Source organism: Perca fluviatilis, chromosome 4, assembly GCF_010015445.1.
Source record: "Perca fluviatilis chromosome 4, GENO_Pfluv_1.0, whole genome shotgun sequence".
Classification (NCBI taxonomy): Eukaryota; Metazoa; Chordata; class Actinopteri; order Perciformes; family Percidae; genus Perca; species Perca fluviatilis.
In genome coordinates, this window is record NC_053115.1 from 33,025,363 (window position 1) to 33,041,556 (window position 16,194).

Here is a 16,194-nt window from a genome sequence, read left to right on the forward strand (position 1 = left end):
GTCTCCTAATGGGGTATGTAACATTGGTTGGGCTGAAAATGGCCTGGTTGATATTTTATTGGCCCTTATGCATCCCTGTGTTTTGGCCCTATTTGTAACAAGAGCTTTTCTTCCAAATATGGTATGGTCATGAATATTTAGATGAGCTGCGCTGATTGGTTGAGCGACTTGCCATACGAACACATTAGAGACGCGCGCTGATTGGTTGAGCGAATCCCCAATACACATACATTAGAGAAGCGACAGAATCTCATATTCCAGACACTGCAATGTTTCATTACCAAATTCACTTCTGAGACTTTTTTAAGCGAGAAATCAACTATATAAAGCTGAAATATGGGCCGTTTTACAAAATTTGATGGCTAATTGCAAATTTGGTAAGGCGTGTCGGACTTTAGGAGCTCCACACAGTCTGACGAGAAAGCGGCAGCCTGCTGGGCTCCATACCCAGGGCAAAGTCACCCTTTGTGGATACTGCATACGGGGCTCCGCGGCCAGCTGCCGGCATAACTAATATATTTACGGTTTGAATTTCGTCACGCCACTTTGATTTTAAGGCATTTTTATGAACGCGAGGCGTCTTTGTAGGACGAGCAGCTGCTTGCAATATGTCCCATTCATTACAATGGGGAAATACCGCAGCTAGCTAGCTACACTGTCGCCATAACTAAATTATATTTACAGTTTGAATTTCGTCACGCCACTTATATACCATCATTCCCCAATGTCTTATAAAGCTAACCGTTGTGTCCGATTTGATTTTAAGGCATTTTTATGAACGCGAGGCGTCTTTGTAGGACCAGCAGCTGCTTGCTATATGTCCCATTCATTACAATGGGGAAACACCGCAGCTAGCTAGCTACACTGTCGCCATAACTAAATTATATTTACAGTTTGAATTTCGTCACGCCACTTATATAACATCATTCCCCAATGTCTTATAAAGCTAACCGTTGTGTCCGATTTGATTTTAAGGCATTTTTATGAACGCAAGGCGTCTTTGTATGACGAGCAGCTGCTTGCTATATGTCCCATTCATTACAATGGGGAAATACCGCAGCTTGCTCACTTTCGCATAACTAAAGTATATTTACAGTTTGAATTTCGTCACGGCATGAATATTACAGGTTCCTCAAGGTCTTACAAAGCTTAGCTAACACTTGCCGATTTCGGATTTCAATTGAATGTATTTGAGTGAATGTCAGAGTTAGGAGGAGGCTAGCTAGCTCTCATTGATGGACTCCATCTCACCGCGGCTCTATCAATGAGACTCGCGGACAAGAGGCGTTTATTTCCCCGATTGTTTGTTTAAATAACTCAACACACATACCCATTATAAGATTTACTAGAACCTGCGGGCTGCGGTAAAAGATTGCGGGCGTAACAAGTTCGCTGACACTGCGGGGTCAGGGCGGCGATGTAGCAACCCAGGCAGCACCAACACCGGCACTAAACTCCGACACACAGTCGGAGAAAATTTGCACATTTAGCCATCCTTTTCGTAATGCGGCCCATATTTGAGCTTTATATGGTTGATTTCTCGCATAAAAAGTTTCAGAAGTGAATTTTGTAATGGAATAGCAGAGATCTGCGTGACCTAGCTAGATTCAGAAGACTACCTGATCTCAGGTCAGTTGTGTAGCCTATGTAAAATGTTGGCGGACCGTTCTCTTAATACACCCATGGCTGTGACAAAGGTTCCGGTTTTTGGGAGGTTGACGTCAACTTCCAGCTTTGTTGGGATTCGCCCGTTTTCAGCGGCAGTTTCAAAATATGAGATTTTCATAGTAAAGGGGTGTCAGTGGGACTTTGAGCTTCTATGTATGTCCTATTTACCCACCGAACTGTCGTTATTCAACTATGACAGGGTAAAATCGGTTTTGCATTCTATCACCCCTTTAAGGTTATCAATTTCAGCTGTGCTTCTCCTACTATGACAAGTCAAAATGTCTGCTGTGAAAAAGGTCTATTAGAATGTGGACATGTGGTTTAGACCAGTGTTTCTCAAATGGGGGTACGTGTACCCCTAGGGGTACTTAGGAGGACTGCAGGGGTACGTGACATTTTTTGCTAAATGTTTTTCAGTTACAAGGCTGTAGTCTGCTTTTTATTTTTTTTTCCCCAAAGTTGTCACTTTTTTCAAAGTTTGTCGCTTATTAGAATTTTTGTTGTCCTAGTGTTGCCTTCCTTTTTTACGTTTTTTTTTTTTCCCAAGGTTTTGTCTTTATTTTCTAGTTTTCCAGGTACAAGGCTGTTTAGTAAATCTATCGGTGTATTTATCAACTTTTTTTTTTCTACCAAAATTATTCACGCTGGTTAGGGGGTACATGGCTTAAAATAAACTGTTCAAAGGGGGTACATTATTGAAAAAAGCTTGAACCACTGGTTCAGACCACCTCCAAATGTGGTCTGAGTGATCTGATACCTATGAGTCCTGGGTGCGTTTTCACCTGTACTGAAGCCGTCCACTCCAACCACTTAGATCGGATCTTATTAGCAGGTCAAAACGGGGCATAGGATGCCGTTCAGTTTAACCTTTTCCTTGATGAAAGTTAAACAAGAACAATTTTCCATATTTACTTATTTTTCAATTGTTGGGCATTTCTGCCTTTATTGGATAGGAAAGCTGAGATATGAAAGGGGAGGACTGGTCAGATTCGAACCCTGGACCTTCTGCGTCGAAGAATAAACTTCTGCATATGTGCGCCCGCTCTACCAACTGAGCTAACAGCCACATTTGTTTATTTTTTAAATATGAATAGTATCTAGTTTGTGGTTTCAGGTGAAGACGGCAGCATCCTGCGCTTTAGGCAGCATGGCGGTCGGCAGCCTGGACGAATACCTGCCCTTCCTGCTGAAAGAGATCTCGGCCCAGCCGCGGAGACAATACCTGCTGCTGCACTCCCTCAAAGAGGTCATCAGGTGTGTGTTCAGTTTTTTATTTCACGTTTCCTCTTTCTCTCCTCAGTGTTACCTGCGCATATCATTCAAAGTAATTTTACAAAGCAATTAAAGAAATGTTCTTTATAGAAGAGTATAAAAAATCATGCAGATTAACCAAATTGATACAAAAAACGCATATGAAAATTTCAGACTGAAGGACTTTCTGAGTTTTTTTTTTTTGGGGGGGGGGGGGGGGGTTTAACTTTCATTGTTAAGTGGATATTTTTATTTTTTTAAACTAGTCTGAATTTGAACTTAAAGGTTCTTTTTTTTTTTTTTAAGTAGGGATGTGATTCTGTACTGCACCCTCCAGTTTTTTATTTAAACTGGTAAAACGGACATCTTTTTTATTTAAAAAAAATCTCTCCCAAAGTGCAGCATTAACCGATTGTCTTTCAAGTTGGGTGACCGGTTTGTCCCTGTGGTCTCAGTGCCTGTCCAGCCTCTAGTCTCTCGGCCCATGTGGAGTCTATCTGGGCCTTGCTGTTCGACAACTGTGAGTGTCAGGAGGAGGGGACCAGGAACCTGGTGGCTGAATGTCTGGGAAAACTGACTTTAGTCAACGCTGCCCAGCTGTTACCCCGGCTCAAACAGCTGCTTAGAGCCGGTACGATGTGTGTGTGTGTGTGTGTGGGGGGGGGAGATGTGTGTTAGGGCTGCTCCATTATGGAAAAAATCATAATCACAATTATTTTGGTCAATATTAAGATCATGATTAACATGGTTACTCGTAGACTTTTGGAAAGATGTTGCAATTATTGAACTTAAAAAATAGTGAAACAGTAAAAACTCCTTGAACTGAGAAATTCCCCTTAATACTTTCCCCGTTTGGAATTTCTTTTTCATGCAGAACACGAGACCAACTTTACTTTCAAAACGTAATGTGCAAAATAATTCTAATACATTTTTGTATAATCGTTAGGCTCCAATAATTTGTAAACACGATTACAATTTTTATTAATTGCACAACCCTAATAGGTTTTTTTTCGTCTGATCACTGTAATAACGACTGCACCAAAGAGATTCGTGACAATTGAGATTTTGGTGGCCAGTTAGTCTCCCCTCTCTGTTTATCCCTCCAATATTTTGGTCCCAGAGCTAAATATCTCTAGAAATACTGTTCAGATTTAGTTTTAAGTTTGTTAGCAGTTCTTATAGGAACAGTTTCAGTGCTATAAGCATTAGAGGGATTGCAACAAAGTTACTCCATGCTTCCTTTTTTTTTATCTCTAATACTGTGAAGTTATTGTTGCTGCCCTTGGGACACCTTTTCTTCTTTTGTGTTTGTAAAGAAATCTCCTCCTGCCCCCTTGCAGGTTCTCCTCTGGCTCGCAGCACGGTGGTGACAGCTATCAAGTTCACTATTGTTGACCAACCTGCTCCCATAGACTCCCTGCTGAAAGAGTGCATAGGTAGGACACAGAAACACCCTTTATTTAAACTGACTTGAGGACAAACCTGAAACTAGTCTTTTAGGGTCATCAAAGGATACCTTTTATGTCATATTCAATATCTCTACACACAGGAGTCATTTACAAAACTGAACCCCCCAACCAATGTTGAACTTCAAGGTACATAGATACATTATATAGGCCTTAGTGGTCCCCTAATACTGTATCTGAAGTCTCTTTCCCTAAAGTCAGCCTTGGTGCAGAATTACAGCCACTAGAGCCAGTCCCACAATGAGCTTTCCTCAGGACATGCCATTTCTGTGTCTGTAGCTTTACATGCTATTGAGGAGGAGAGAGGGGGTGCAAGGTGGGGGACCTTGACCAACTGCCACTTTGCTTGTTTTGAAAGCCATGATGGCTCTTTCTCATGGGCGGGCCAAATTCTGTGGGTGGGCAAAGCAGAGAAAGGGGAGGTAACCTTTCTCTATATGACCTGATAAGGAGAAGATTCCAGATCGGCCCATCTGAGCTTTCATTTTCTCAAAGGCAGAGCAGGATACCCAGGGCTCGGTTTACACCTATCAGCATTTCTAGCCACTGGGGGACCATAGGCAGGCTGGGGGAACTCATATTAATGTTAAAAAACCTCAAAGTGAAATGTCATGGGACCTTTCAAAAATGTGAACCGATCATCCAACCTTGACCTTAAATCTAAACCTGTCACGGTTAGGAGACTAGCTCAGTTCCACTCCTTTCAACCTTTCCCAATTGAAAAGTGCTCTGATGAAAAGTGTGCACACACCCACACACGTTCTATTGGATAACAGTAATCTGATCAAATCATCTCTGTTGGGTAGGAGACTTCCTGAAGACCCTGCAGGATGAGGACATCAACGTGCGGCGCGTCGCTTTGGTGATGTTTAACTCTGCAGCTCACAACAAACCATCTCTGATCCGTGGTCTCCTAGCAACAGTGCTGCCTCACCTCTACAAGGAGACCCAGATCCGGAAGGACCTCATCAGAGAAGTGGGTTGGGAAGCTGGGGAAATTTAAACATCTGTTATTAATGCGTAGATGTTTAATTCTGCGTGTGTCCTGCAGGTGGAGATGGGTCCATTCAAACACACTGTGGATGACGGGTTGGATGTGCGTAAAGCGGCATTTGAGTGTATGTACACTCTGCTGGACAGCTGCCTGGAGGGGCTGAACGTACTGCAGTTCCTAGATCATGTGGAGGAAGGACTCAAAGATCACTATGATATCAGGGTGGGTAGAAAAGTGTAATCACATCAGTTATGTGCAGCTCAGTCTATATCGACGTTTCATTTCTCGGATTGTTCAGGTGCCACTGGAAGACCTGCCTGATGTCCCTCATTTTCAGCCAGATGTCTGTTACTTTACAATTTTTGTTAGAATTTTAAACTCTGGATTTCTGAGGACTATGGTTAACTCCTCCTCAGATCTCTGCAGGGTAAATCCAGACAGCTAGCTAGACTATCTGTCCTATCTGAGGTTTCTGTTGCACGACTAAAACAGCTTTTGAACATACACATGTTCCACCAAAAAAAGTTCCTTTCCCGAGGCTGTTTTGCAGAGGCACCGTTGCTCTGTCCAGCGCTTGGCGCCGCCCCAAGGCAACTGATTGGTTAAAAGAAATGCCAATTAACCAGAGCATATTTCTCTCCCATCCAGTGATGTGTGGACTAGCCAGACATTCCTCCACAGTGCTGTGGAGGCAATGCAGGTCTGTGTGCAGCTTTCCTTCTTCTTAGGCCCCGATCAGACAGAGCATTTGAGCAGTTTGGGGCGGCTATTTTCAGTAAATAACATCAGGTTAAAGATTTGATCTCATCAAGAAACCAGAACCACGTCAACACAGAGGTCATCCTTACATCCTAAATCGTCACTCTGAGATTTAAGTCAGGAAGACATCCAGTATACAGTCACACACACACACACACACACACACACACACACACACACACACACACACACACACACACACACACACACACACACACACACACACACACACACACACACACACACACACACACACACACACACACACACACACACACACACACACACAGATCAATCATTTAATTAAGAGCCAAAACACTCACGAACCTTTTTTTTTTTTTTTTAAGCTTTTAGAGTTAACATTTATAGCATGTTTCAATAGCTGCATCATGTTATCTCTTATCATTGTTTAAACATTTTTTTTGATTTTGGCAACATTGCTAAAACATAGTGTTTTCCAGTTTGACAAATGGCAAGTGTCATTCATTTTCTTGACTTGACTCCAACTTATTTTATTTTTTTCTTGTGTTGGTGTGTGTGTGTGTGTGCTGTAGATGCTGACTTTCCTGATGTTGGCTCGACTGGCGTCTCTGTGTCCGGCAGCTGTTCTCCAAAGACTGGACAGACTGATAGAGCCTCTTAAAGCTACCTGCACTACCAAGGTACCAGCGTTCTTTAGAAGGCAATAATTCATACTTCCCTTAGGATTCATATAAACGCTGATGTATGGCACTGCTGTCTATGCCGTGCCAATTGGCACAGCTGTACAGTAAGTCATAAGTCCAATGGGCTTTGGAAACATGACTCATATTAAATAAAGACTATTTTGTTTTTAACAGATTTCTATTCACCTTTCTTAACTTCAAAATTAAGTAGCTTATAAATTACAAACTGCCCTTTTCTAGTTTCTTCACTCCTCTGTGACCCTAAACAGAATATCTTGAGTAGTGGACAAAACAAGACATTGGAGGACGTCATCTTGGGCTTTGGGAAACACTGATCCACAGATTACACAATTTTCTGACCTTTTATAGACCAACTAATCGAAAATATTCAACGGATTAATCTGCACCAAAAATAATCGATAGCTGCAGCCCTAGTTGTGTGTACGCAGTTGTAATTGTAAACTGTGTGCAATGAAAGAATGCAAAGCTCGGAACGGCAGCAACAAGGTCAGGTCAAGCTGTTACAGCTCAAGATCACAGATTTTGCTCGAGGTGGTTGGAGCTTTGCCTAAATTCCATCATACAACTGCTAAATTACAGCAATGCAAACTACGGTAGGGCCAAAACTAGGTGGATTTCTTGTCATTTACATAATCAACCTAGTATTAAGGATCATATTGTGAATCAGCGTGTGATGCTAGTCCCCCCCACCCTGCCATGAATCTCAATCTCCCCTTCCTGCAGGTGAAGGCCGGTTCTGTGAAGCAGGAGTTTGAGAAGCAGGAGGAGCTGCGGCGCTCGGCCATGCGCGCTGTCGCCGCGCTGCTGGCCGTGCCCGAGGTGGAGAGGAGCCCCAGCATGGCCGACTTCGCCAACCAGATCAGAACCAACGCTGACATGGCGTCAATCTACCAGAGCGTCCAGGGAGGGGAGGGGGGTGGCTTAGGGTCAGCAGAGAGCATGGATATCAGCTAGACTCCCAGGTTTTGGTTTATATTTTTTTAGATAAAGGCCTTTTTTAAAGAAGCACAATGCTGTTCCACTTTCATACACAATCACAGCTGTATTTTGAAAACTGGGCTTTTTAGTATGAATTTCCTCTTTAGCAAAATAAATTAAATGATTGACAGTTTCTTTTTGTCCATGGTGTTCTTGGGTTAACTTTAGTTCACGTGAAATAAAGTGGAAGCAACACTTTGAAATGTCAAGTGCAGTTTGTCTGTACACAAGATCTAATGACTGATCTGTTCCACTATCTGTAAATCATTGTGTAAGATCTGTTAGGCTTTCCATCCAGTTACAACATGAACCATCCTCATCTTAAGTAGTGAGGTTTTAGGAGTAAGGTCTTTGAGAGTATTTGTGGTGCTAAATCAAAATTCATAGAGTTCTGACATTGAATTGGTTAAAAAAGCACACTCGCAGCTTTAGGACAAAATGGACTCGTAGAGCAGTGCAAGGAGTTGGAGGGGCTTGTTGGAAAGTTATTACTGATCGGTGATGCACCTCAATCTGGCTTTTGGGTTTTGTTCCGGTTATATTTTCTTCCATCTGGGGAAGAATATAAAATGTAAAGTCTCAGTAGCACATAAGTAATAGTGACAATCTCTAATCATACTGACTGTATGATGTAGTTTTCAGTAAACAAACAGCCCAGTATCATACCGGACCCACCCGCTACCACAATTATTTATGTCTTAATCTAATCTGAGTCAGGGGACATAGGGTGCCACGATTAATATAATTGCAATCGCGATGTCACTCTGTGCGATTACATAACTGTAAAAACTTTAGGTTACTTAAAGTAATCCCCTATTCTTTAATTACAGTGAGTTTCACTATGGGAATCGCCTCGGCGTGACCAACTATGGAAGATCCGATGACATCACGTCTGTCAGTGACAGACCGGTCGAACTGTGCTTTGGCCACGCCCCCTCATATAATCACAGTCGACCAGCTCCTTACAAATCATTCCAGACCGGTTTCTTTCCGTGTCTCTGCAAGGAGGGGTGTGTTTGTGAAACACCTCACTCTGTTATCAAAGAACTGGGATTACTTTAAGTAACCCAATTGGGTTAAACATCGAACGACTTCGTTCGATGTTTCACTACAGGAGATATAGACCACCCCCGGATTGCACGAATCTCCCGAAGCCAAAATCATGTTGAACAGAGTGTCACACTGACCCCGGCACATTAGCCTCCAGCACAGCCTGTGCCAAGGACAGCACGGAAACATCCAGCCTGTAAAACCTCACAAAAGTGTGAGGCATAGCCAAGCTTGCCACCACACTAATTTCCTTCACTGACACGCCCCTGAAAAGGGCCCATGAAGTGGCCATGCCCTTTCTGGAATGAGCTCTCCACTTTCCACTGTAAAGCGAGCAGGTGGATGAGGTCCTTGCACTCTGAACGGTGACAATGACCTGCTCTGGCAGGCCTGATGCATTCAGGTTCCACCTCTCACGGGCCAAGCCCAGAGCGCTATGCAGTCTGGATGGGGGGGTAGTAGATCTCCCCGCCCGCTTGGGAGAGAAGGTCTGCATATGGGGAGAGGCCATAGCCGTTTCTCAAAGTCAAGGATCCTTCCTTGACTTTGAGAAACGGCTTATGGCTGTTGACATCTTTTAAATACTGACCTGTACAGGTTGGAAATGATGTATAGTTTGTATACTTTTGTAAACATATAGTACAAACAAACGGTGACAAATGAAATATCCTTGTGGTCAGACACGCAGATGTCACATAGAACAAAATGGCTATGTGAAAGGCGAAAAGCGGGACTAGGTCCATGAGTATGATTTTTTTTTTTTTCCTTGTGTGGGGCAGGTCCCAGATTGCACTAAGTTAAAAGAGTCAATAATATGCAGAACATCAGAAGTTGTTGAACAACCTGGTCCATACACTGCTGAAAGACTTCAGGTAAGACACACAGGCACAAAAAAACTTTTTTTTTAGCTGGCTTTAGAGGACAAACAATAAACATAAGTATGAATTTCCTCTTTTTCTTTTGACGCTGTGGAGTTAAATTATTTCTTTTAGTCCGTTTTGTGTTCTTCCCACGTTTAATTTAGTCCACATACACATTCACAATAACGTGGAAGCAACACAGAAACATGTCAGTGCAGCTTGTGTCTAATGTCTAAAAACAGATATGTTGTTCCACCAGCTTTATATAGGCTAATTGTGTTACATCTATTAGTCTTTCCATCTAGTTATGTTGAAGATAAAAAAGTTAAAACCATGCTTATGTTTTAGTACAATATACTTTTAGGTAAAAAATGTAACTTAAAAATGTAAACTGTTGTGTGACTGAGTGACACTGAAACTGAGTCGAAAAGGATTGTTGCAATACTGATTAAGCCTAATCAGCATTTGACTGCCTCACCCCCAAACCTAGTTTCTAAATAATTGATTAGGTAATGTCTGTTATTTAGCATGAATGTAGATGCTCTAGAAGACTTATTGTTTAAACAACTTTCGGGGAGCCACTCCCTGCGGGGCCAGACTTGATTAGAACAAAGGAAATGCAAACTCTGTAAACTTGAACAGAATCGGCACTACCATGATAAACCTTTGTCTGTGACCTGGAGTAAACCTGAAATTCAGAGGTGTGTCCTTAACCTGAGAGACAGGAATATAATTCGGAACCTGAGAATGTCTCAGGACTGATTGATGTAATTCCTGAAGAGGAGGCATGTCATTTCAGTCCACTACTGGCAGTGTTTCATGTTTTGTGTTTGATTGTTTTTGTCATGTCGTTTTCATCGTGTTGTTCATTGCTTAACTTTCAATTCGACCCCAGCCTCTCCTTCCTCCTCAGAAATCAAACGATCACGTCTTTTAGTTTTTCTTAACAGTTACAACATGAATGTTGTGATCCATCTCATATAAAATGATGGACTTGGTAGAGCTGTAATCGAGCCTTAAAAGAATGGCCCGAAAAGGCCCGAGCCCGACAGAGTTCGGCCTGAGCCCGACAAGTAGGCTACATTTTGATTGACAGTTTTTTACCCGAACCCATTTACAGCCTGACTGTAGGCTTCAAAAGGCACACAGCTCCTTTGTCTTTCATAAAAAATGAGTCATTTATACATGTTTTAACATCATTTATTCATGACTAACGGAGGCTATAGGCCACTTGGAAGTTGGAACAAAGAAACAGGCTAAGTCCTCCAGAGACCAGCCTTCGTTTCACCTCCTCAGGATCCATTTTCACGCTAATCGAAACGCATCAGCTGACCGCTCATTTACCATGCAACCCGAAGCGCAAGCCCGAGCCCGTGTAAAATAATAGAAATTAAGACCGGGTTCGGGCAAAGATCTTCAGCTCTAGGACTTGGTATGTGTCCTTCCTAACCACTGATGTAAAGGGCATAAAGCTTATGTAATGTTACATGTAATGATGCAATGGGCATAAAGCTGATTTATAACCTATCTCTAATAAGTGCTATTAGCCATGCATAAAAGTGTCTCTGTTATGTATGGTGATAAGCTGGAATGAAAGCTAGAGAGGCCTTGTACTGGCCTCTGAGTCTGGTATGGTACCTATGGTGCTTTCCCCATTAAGATGTGGAGATGATAGAACATCTGTTGGTGGCAAGGGCATCCAGACAGGATAAGGGGATTAATCAGCTAGAACCGATCTATTCATCTGTAAACATGACAGGCCTATTAATCTGTAATCATATTTAATGGCTGAGCTTGTTTTTGTCCGAGGGCTCAACTCCTGTGCGGATACTGTGACTCTGTGCAGGACTTCCCCCTTTACATGCTTAACCCTTGTGTTGACCTGAAGGACAAAACAAGGGTTATTAACACAGCACCTTAGTGCTTTTTTGTACAGCATTTTGGTCATCTTAAACGGTGTTTAAATGTGCTCTAGAAATAAACTTTACTTACTTACTTTACAAGAGACAGGGTTTAGAGAACAATTCTCAACAAAGTAAATGGAAGTACATAACCCTTGTGTTGTCAACACAACACGAGGGATAAACCAGATACATAGAACTTTATTTTTACTCAGGAAGGAATGTGGGCAGTGAGTTGTATCCATTTAGAAAAGAAATGATGCTGGTGTTGTCCTCTGTAGCCCGCTGCTCATCTCTGCTCCACGCTACATTAGCTGCCGCTAGCTTAACACAGCCAAATTTCCAACTGAACTGTTGGCAGTAGTTGCATTGTGGGTAATGTAGGCAGCAGGTTTTGACAAGGGAGTGGAATAAAATACACCAGTGGTTCCCAAACCTTTTCACGTGAAGGACCCAGAAACTGACACTAACACGGACCCCCTTTTGATAAGATTTTGTCCCAGCGTCCCCTCTCTGATAGGATCTTAGCTTTCACATGTTTTATTACAGAAAGTGTATGAAACCAATGACCAACGTAGGTATGGGTTACTTATGGATGGAATTATAGTGAAAATAAAGGATTCCTCATTTTGCTGGGGACCCCTTAGGACTCCCTACAAGATCCCCTGGTGGTCCCCGGACCCCACTTTGGGAACCAGCCAAGTAGACGATATCTCTAATTCTGCTGCATCAATTTTGAACCTTTTCTTCTCAACAATGTTACAGGAGTGCCAGGTTGAATTGGTGGAATACTCCTTCAAGTAGATTTTGATCTATCCTGCAACATGTAAAAAATGAAACCTCCTTGGTTGAACTAATTCCTGTATTCCAGTCCTGTGTCCCTGTGTGGGACGACCCCAGCTGGGTCTAGTGCTCACCTGTCTCTCCGACTCGTCAGGAGCTCGTCAGAGTAACCTGGAACACCTGAGGGTGCCCAGGATATTTAAGCCTGGCTGCAGAGCAGCTGAGCAGGAGAACATCTTGGTGGCTGATGTGATTGAGGAAACTTACGGCTTCTATGTGAGACCTGGCCTGTCAAATGTCTGAGTGCTGAGGGTCTCCTCTAGAGTAGCAGGAGTGATGGTGCAGATGAGTGTTTTAGCGTTCCCACTCGAGGAGTTCTGTAGAAATATGCGTTAGCCTACTGTCTATGTAAGAGTAGTAGTGTTATTGCAACCTTCTTTAAACCGTGCACCTTCAGCCCCTGTTTGACTTGCTCGCTCAGATCCAGCTAGATCCACTGAATTAAAGTTAGACACAAGGATGGCTCCTTCAGCATTTTCACCTGATGCTGGGTTGCTCTTTTCTCTGTATTCCAGCATCATTTGGAAATTGGCTGCTCTGCTGGTTCATGCTTCACTTTTCATAGTGCCAGTTCTCTTCTCCTCTCCCAAATCCAGGTCTTGTGTAGAAAAATTAAGTTTCCTCAGTCAAGTCAGCCACCAATATGTTTTTATTGCTTGGCTGCACTGCAGCTAGGCTTAAATAACCTGGGCACCCTCAGGTGTTCCAGGTTACTCTGACTTAGCTCCTGCTGAGTCAGAGAGACCGGTGAACAGCCAGACAGCACGGGTTGTCACGTGTGAGTCAGCTTCCCATCACAGAGAGTGCTGTATAGAGATATTGTCATATGAAACCTGTTGTTGACGTGGTGTATGTCTCTGTTTAGGTATCCGTCACCTTGCTGACCTGCATGGCCAAATGGTGTCCCTCCTCTCTGGCTAAGATCAGCTCCTCCGTGCTGCCGGTAGTCCCCAGACTCGTCCACTCTCCACTGCAGTAGGGTGCAGCGCTGGCAGCCATACTGGACTTCCTACAGGCACTGGTGCTGTCCAAAACCAGTAACTTGGGCTACAGGTAAGTGTGTGAGAGCTATGTGCTAGATCTGCTTAGCCCCAAATGTCCCCACAACCATAGAAAACTAGGAAAAGTGTTTTAGTTTGGTCAGTTATCTGGTGGGAAAAGTGGTTAGTGTTGAGGACAATTGCTAATGGTTTGTTTCTTTTGGCCCACATGAGACTTTTAATATGGATATTAATCAGATTTTTAAGATCCAGGTCTTTTTGCCAATATTCAAACTATTTCTTATGTAAAAGAAAGCGGAAATGTAAAATGAAACTTTCCAAAAAACACTGTTAAAAGGCAAAACAAAAATAAAATGGCATATTTAGGCTTTTTACGAGTCTGTAAGCAGGGCTCAAGTTTGGAGTTAAGAACTTGATATCCAGCTGATTACAAATTAACCCTTACAAGTTAATTCTACAGATTGTACACAATATCAGCTGCGATATGACTCCTGTAGCTCAGAAGAAAATGACTTCTGATTATGCCATCAGAGGTTATTTCAGCTTCAGCTGGGAATTAAAGACTTGATAGCAGAGAGTTTGTTGTAAACTGGCTGTGTGGAGTTTGAAAGCGATGCCCTTTACCCAGGTAGGAAATGGTCAAATGAAAAGATGCTGTTGGTTCCATTATGGTGTATTTTTATCTTTACCACCCTACTACAGACTTTGTCTCTTAACTGTCCTACTAAATAACTGAAGTGCATATTTGATTGGAATCTTGACTTATGTGGAGTGGAGCATCCAAAAAAGGGTTAGAAAAGCCAATAAACCAGAGCATGTTTTCTCCCATCCAATGCCGTGTGGACTAGCCAGATCTTCCTCAGCTCTTTGGTGGAGGCAATGCAGGACTCTGTGTAGCTTTCTTCTCCTTAGGCCCCGATCAGATGGAGCACATTTTCCATAAATCTCAGGTTAAAGATTTGCTCTTCTCTAGAAACCAGAGCCACATCAACTGATGACATCCTTTCATACTCAATCAAGAGATTTAAGTCAGGAAGACATACAGTATACGGTCACACATCTCAATCAGTTAATTAAGAGCAAAAACACTCAATCAAAACTCAACTTTTTTTTAGCTTTTAGAGTTAACATTTATAGCATGTCCCAATAGCTGTGTCATGTTATTTCTTCTTAATTTTGTTTAAAGATTTTGTAGCTGTTGCTAAAACAGTGTTTTCATGTTTGTCATCGTTCATCTTGACTTGACTCTCCCACTTTTTTTTCTTGTGTTTGTGTGTACTGTAGATGCTGACGTTGGCTCGACTGGCGTCTGTGTCCGGCAGCTGTTCTCCAAAGACTGGACAGACTGATGGAGCCTCTTAAAGTTACCTGCACTACCAAGGTACCAGCACTCAATAATTCATACTTGTATGATTCATATAAATGCTTATGTATGACACTGCTGTCTATGCAGTGCCAATTGACACAGCTGTACAGTACGTCAAGTCTAATGGGCTTTGGAAATATGACTTTTATTAAATGGGCTTTTTTTTTTATAGATTTCTATTCCCCTTTCTTGACTTCAAATTAAGTAGCTAAATAACAAACTGCCCTTGTTTCTTCACTCCTCTGTGAATGTAAACAGAATATCTTTGAGTAGTGGACAAAACAAGACATTGGAGGGCGTGAACTTGGGCTTTGGGAAATGCAATTCACATTTTTCACCATTTTCTGACATTTTATAGACCAAACAACTCATTGAGAAAATATTCGACCGATTAATCTGCAATGAAAATAATCTATGGCTGCAGCCCTAGTTGTGTGTACGCAGTTGTCATTGTAAACTGCGTACTGTGTGCAATGAAAGAATGCAAAGCTCAGAACGGCAGCAATAAGGTCAGGTCAAGCTGTTACAACTCAAGATCACAAATTTGGCTCGAGGTGGTTGGAGCTTTGCCTAAATTCCATCATACAACTGCTAAATTACAGCAATGCAAACTACAATAGGGCCAAAACTAGGTGTATTTCTTGTCATTTACATAATCAACCTAGTATTAAGGATCACATTGTGAATCAGTGTGTGATGCCCCCCCCCGCCATGAATGTCCCACTTACCTTCCTGCAGGTGAAGGCCGGTTCTGTGAAGCAGGAGTTTGAGGAGCTGCGGCGCTCGGCCATGCGCGCTGTCGCCGCCCTGCTGGCCGTGCCCGAGGTGGAGAGGAGCCCCAGCATGGCCGACTTCGCCAACCAGATCAGAACCAACGCTGACATGGCGTCAATCTACCAGAGCGTCCAGGGAGGGGAGGGGGGTGGCTTAGGGTCAGCAGAGAGCATGGATATCAGCTAGACTCCCCAGGTTTTGGTTTATATTTTTTTTTTTTTAGATAAAGGCCTTTTTTAAAGAAGCACAATGCTGTTCCACTTTCATACACAATCACAGCTGTATTTTGAAAACTGGGCTTTTTAGTATGAATTTCCTTTCTAGCTAAATAAATTAAATGATTGACACGGTTTCCTTTTGTCCATGGTGTTCTTAGGTTAACTTTAGTAATAAAGTGGAAGCAACACTTTGAAATGTCAAGTGCAGTTTGTCTGTACACAAGATCTAACTACTTTGTTCCACTATCTTTAAATCATTGTGTAAAATCTGTTAGTCTTTTCACCCAGTTACAACATGCGTGTTAAAGGAACACGCTGACTTATTGGGACTTTAGCTTATTCACCGTATCCCCCATAGTTAAAGGAGTCCATACATATC

At 42.5% G+C, this 16,194-nt stretch overlaps 2 protein-coding genes across 2 annotated transcripts in view; both read left to right on the top strand.

Moving 5' to 3' along the window:
- cand2 (cullin-associated and neddylation-dissociated 2 (putative)) overlaps window positions 1-7,935 on the top strand; it is a 31,195-nt gene extending 23,260 nt beyond the window's left edge. Inside the window, exons 18-24 of the mRNA XM_039797455.1 lie at window positions 2,783-2,922; window positions 3,375-3,550; window positions 4,260-4,355; window positions 5,192-5,361; window positions 5,437-5,601; window positions 6,693-6,800; window positions 7,548-7,935. Of these exons, the coding sequence (XP_039653389.1) occupies window positions 2,783-2,922; window positions 3,375-3,550; window positions 4,260-4,355; window positions 5,192-5,361; window positions 5,437-5,601; window positions 6,693-6,800; window positions 7,548-7,778 (1,086 nt within the window). The 3' untranslated portion in view covers window positions 7,779-7,935. The remainder of the gene's footprint in view (window positions 1-2,782; window positions 2,923-3,374; window positions 3,551-4,259; window positions 4,356-5,191; window positions 5,362-5,436; window positions 5,602-6,692; window positions 6,801-7,547) is intronic.
- Window positions 7,936-12,613: 4,678 nt separating this feature from the next.
- Window positions 12,614-15,949, top strand: LOC120556790 (cullin-associated NEDD8-dissociated protein 2-like). Its single transcript, XM_039796514.1, has 4 exons — window positions 12,614-13,234; window positions 13,322-13,509; window positions 14,742-14,838; window positions 15,562-15,949. The coding sequence occupies exons 3-4, from the start codon at window positions 14,806-14,808 to the stop codon at window positions 15,781-15,783; spliced, it is 255 nt and encodes an 84-aa protein (XP_039652448.1). The 5' UTR covers window positions 12,614-13,234; window positions 13,322-13,509; window positions 14,742-14,805; the 3' UTR covers window positions 15,784-15,949.
- The last annotated feature ends 245 nt before the right edge of the window (window positions 15,950-16,194 follow it).